Source organism: Sinocyclocheilus rhinocerous, unplaced genomic scaffold, assembly GCF_001515625.1.
Source record: "Sinocyclocheilus rhinocerous isolate Xijiao unplaced genomic scaffold, SAMN03320098_v1.1 scaffold1515, whole genome shotgun sequence".
NCBI classification, from domain to species: Eukaryota; Metazoa; Chordata; class Actinopteri; order Cypriniformes; family Cyprinidae; genus Sinocyclocheilus; species Sinocyclocheilus rhinocerous.
Window position 1 is genome coordinate 342,344 of NW_015627243.1, and position 4,549 is coordinate 346,892.

The window sequence follows — 4,549 nt, forward strand, 5'->3', positions numbered from 1 at the left end:
TTATCACAAAAATAACTATACATATTTACAATCAAATTGAACATCTGCAAATAAAATACAAATGTGCATATTGATATCCCTATTGCCCCCCCCAAAAAAATTATATATATATATATATATATATATGTAACGAATCAGCTCATTTATGGGGAAATATGAATAATTAATCATAACTAGTTATAATTATTTATAAATATTTAGATCCGCTGTAGATATTTACTTGACCTCTCAGGGTCAACTGTCTTGTCAATTCTAAGAACGTTAATTTATCTGCCACAAATATTTGGACAAATGTGCCACAAATACTGCCTAAACAAAATACAGATTTTGTGCACTTTATTTGCTGTACCAATATTTTAAATTGGCCTTTGAACTTAGCTTTATTGCATGGCAAAAAAAAGTGTTACCTTGCCAAAGCACTGACAGAGCCCACTGATCTAATGGCGTTGTTGAGCGCTCCAAATGCAAACTTTGCATGCAACAGTCAGGCAGCAATTGACAGCACTCTGATCTAGTGGCATACAGGCATCGTCAGATTGACAGTACTCTAGCCCAATAATGTTGGCGGATCCAGTGGGGGCGGCAGTCATATTTCAGGGTGACCGTGCCACTCTTTATCACAACCCTGCTAAAAGTGCCAGTACGTGCGCTCATTGGTGCCCCTTCAGCTGGTGGCGCCCTAGGCAACCGCCTAGCTCGCCTATGCCTAGAAACGGCCCTGCACACATACACATATAAATGAACGTTTCTGTATCTCCCATAGGTGATGATCTGTTGATCGAGAGGAGTGTTAATCGTGGAGAAATTAACCCTGGAGAGGAGCGACAGCTCATTCAGCACAAGGGCCGAACAGCCAGCATCCAGTACAGTGTGCGTGTGCGCTGCGACCGCCATTACTACGGCAACAAGTGCAACAAACAGTGTCGCCCCCGAGACGATTACTTTGGCCATTACACGTGCGATCAGTCCGGCAATCAGCAGTGCATGGAGGGCTGGACCGGACAAGATTGCAAGAAAGGTGTACGAGTTTGCTAACACACACATAAGATAGCAGCAATTAGCAAATGATCCAACAATCCAATCGAGTCCCATCCCACATTTTTTCTAGTTTAAGAAATTTAACTTGGATATAAATCACATGGGCAGAAAAGATGATCACAACTGATAAGTTTTACGTTTTGTTTTATGTTATGTTATATTTTATGTTATGTTTTACGACAACATTGTGTAAGATACTGTGGTCCATGAATTTAATATTACTGTGAGTGATTTTGACTATGTTGCATGCAACATCACATGCAGCAGTGTTTTAAAAAAGTGAGGATTTCTTGACATGCAAATTTTTGGCAGCAAAAACTAAGATTAAGATTCCTTATCTGTTACTGTAGAATGCAGTGACTTCTTATGGGGTGGGCAATATGACCAAAATCTTTTTCAACTATATGAGTAATTTTATTTCATGATAAACAGTGTTACAGTAAGATTGTAACTTTAGATGCTAATGAAATATTGCAATTATTGATCTATAATTGATCAATTATTGAGCACTGCAGCAAAAAAGTAATATAAGTACAAAGTGCCTAAACAACATACTAATAACTTCAAGCAGTTTATACATATATTTACACACAGTATCCACAACATAAACATTATAGCAAAATCTCTATCAAATGACACTTCATATTATATTATTATGTTGCCAGTCTTAACTTCTTTTTTTTTTTTTTACAGGTAATACATCCCATTTATGATAAAAAATTTCACGTTTCCCTGACCTCCAGCAATAAACACATTATACGTGTGAACACCTTATTATAATTGTCATCAGTCTGTGACTGTAAATTACATGTGTAAATCAAGGGAGAGCAAAGAAATATAATAAAGCTCATTCATATTTATTTGTCTTTCAGCTATCTGTAAGCAAGGCTGCAGTGAACTTCACGGAACCTGTGACACTCCGGGAGAATGTGTGTAAGTGTTAGTTGATCTCTCTCTCTCTCTCTCTGTTCAGGTCATGCATCCCGACGAGATGAATGAGTCTGTTCATTATAGTAAAATTGTTTCGCACACACATTTTCTGGCATGCACAGCAGCTTTAAATAGTCTTGAATGAGCTGAGCAGACAACTGAATGATAATATGACAATATTAGCTCCGCCTCCCTCATGAATGTCTATATTTAGAATGGAATATTAGCTTATTACTGAATACTCTGCAGTAAATACTGGATGTTATTTTTAAATATATGAAAATGAAAGCATTAAACATATCAAAGTGTGTACTGTCTATGGTACTGTACTGTTTACAGTTATAGACATGAGCTCACTACGTTTGTCACATGATCTCTTCACATTTGCATGTTTAATTTGGCCAGTGATCACCTTTAAAATTTTAATTAAAACATTTTTACATTTGGCTGTTTAATTAAATAATCAGTAAAGAAATAGATGTTCAAAATGGTAGTTCATAGTAAAAGTGTGCTCTTTGATATAGTGAACATTGTTATGTGTATTACTTAGTATTACTGTACATAGATACTGAAATTTTACATGCAGTATGCTAAACAATATAGTACAGAAATACTAGGGTAGTATGGTGGTATGCTGTTTTGAATTGTCACCTCTCTCATGAGTGTGTCTCTGTGTGCAAGTCCAGTTTCGTGTGTCTGAATGATGTTTCTTTTCCTCTGTGTTAATTCAGCCAACTTTTAAAGTATGTGAGGTGGAAATTACCTTTGACCACCAGTCTGTCTGGAATTCATTGCTTTCTAAGATTAGGAAAGAGACAGAGATCATGACCTGTGTATGCTACTGGAAAGAAGTTTACACTCCTGTCTCCGTGCTACTCAGACTTCCCTCATAGAGTTACCACTGTAGTGTACATGTGCAATGTGTGACACTACCATAAACTTATATACTAAATAAAAAGAAAGTGGAAAATCATGCTAAGCTGACATGATGTAATAGGTTTAACTGCTGTTTGATAAATGTGTTCAATGGTATAGCTTCAGTTCAGGGAGGCTTGTGCAGAAATATCACACACACACTCCTGTTCATGCTCTGTTGGCTTTGTAGGTGTAAGTACGGCTGGCAGGGCCCACTGTGCGATGAGTGTTTGCTGTACCCGGGCTGTGTGCATGGCACCTGTGTGAAACCCTGGACCTGCACCTGTGAGAAGAACTGGGGAGGACTTCTGTGTGACAAAGGTAGGTTGAATTGCCTTCTTTTAAAGGGGACATCAGATTAAATTTTCACTTTGTTAGCCGTTTTTTTGCATTTAGTTAGGTTTCTGGCATGACTGCCAGCACAGAATAGCTGAAAAGAAAACACACAGCCAGTTTTATTTTTTAAATAAATTAATAAATCAATACTTTTATCCAGCAAGGTTTGAATAAAAGATACAGTAAAGATGTTTATAATGTTATAGGAAATTTCTATTTCAGATAAATGCTGTTCTTTTATCAACACAGATAATAAGAAGAAATGTTGCTTGAGTGCCAAATGAGCATATTATTATGATTTCTGAAGGGTCATGTGACACTGAAGACTGGAGTAATGGCTGCTGGAAATTCAGCTTTACCATCTCAGGAATAGACTACATTTTAAATATATTAAAATAGAAAAGAGTTATTTTAAATTGTAACTGTTTTACTTTATATTTGATCAATTAAACGCAACATTGATGGGCATAAAAATCTTACTTAACCCAAACTTTTCAATGGTAGTTTATCTAAACAATTTGCAAACATACACATTCACAAAATAACCCTTTTATATGAGATTCGTGGTGTTATTAAATGTTTTGTTAAGATATTAAATGAATGCAGTTGATTCATGCAGTTGGTCTGTTCCCTTTCACTTTATAACATTCACCGACATCCACACACATTTTTCTGCTCTGAATGGAGTGTTACAACTTTATCTGCCATATGCTTTCCTGCTAGAAAAGACTGATTTTGTTTTGTTTATGTATTTGTTTCTGTACAGATCTAAATTACTGTGGCACACACAAGCCCTGTGTAAATGGAGGCACGTGTCTGAATACAGAGCCAGATGAATATTTCTGCTCCTGCCCAGAGGGTTACTCTGGCAAAAACTGTCAAATCGGTAAGAAAGCTTACTAAAACTCTGACAAAAGTTGTCATATAATTCTCAAAACTATTATTAAAGGGGTCATATGATGCGATTTCAAGTTTTCCTTTCTCTTGGAGTGTTACAAGCTGTTCGTGCATAGATAAGATCCCTAAAGTTGCAAAGACTAAAGTCTCAAACCCAAAGAGATATTCTTTAAAAAAGTTGAGTCGTCCACGCCCTCCTAAAACGCCTCGTTTAAACACGCCCCCACTTCTACATCACTGTGTGGGACAATTTGCATAACAACGCCCAAATGTTTACGCAAAGAAAAAAGGCGTAACATGTCGTGAAGGCGCTGTGTGTTTCGTTGTGAAAGCTAAACTACTTTGTTTGGCCTTCCAAAAGAGGACACAACTAGAAATCAGTGGTTAAGTTGTATTTACAACACTGTTCCAGAACAGTTCAACCCAAATATTC

The 4,549-nt window shown here is 36.7% G+C and overlaps 1 protein-coding gene across 1 annotated transcript in view; it reads left to right on the plus strand.

Annotated features, from left to right (window-relative positions):
• Positions 1–4,549, plus strand: part of jag2a (jagged canonical Notch ligand 2a) — a 56,460-nt gene that overhangs the window by 33,832 nt on the left and 18,079 nt on the right. Inside the window, exons 4-7 of the mRNA XM_016533291.1 lie at positions 764–1,018; positions 1,911–1,971; positions 3,074–3,204; positions 3,986–4,105. Of these exons, the coding sequence (XP_016388777.1) occupies positions 764–1,018; positions 1,911–1,971; positions 3,074–3,204; positions 3,986–4,105 (567 nt within the window). The remainder of the gene's footprint in view (positions 1–763; positions 1,019–1,910; positions 1,972–3,073; positions 3,205–3,985; positions 4,106–4,549) is intronic.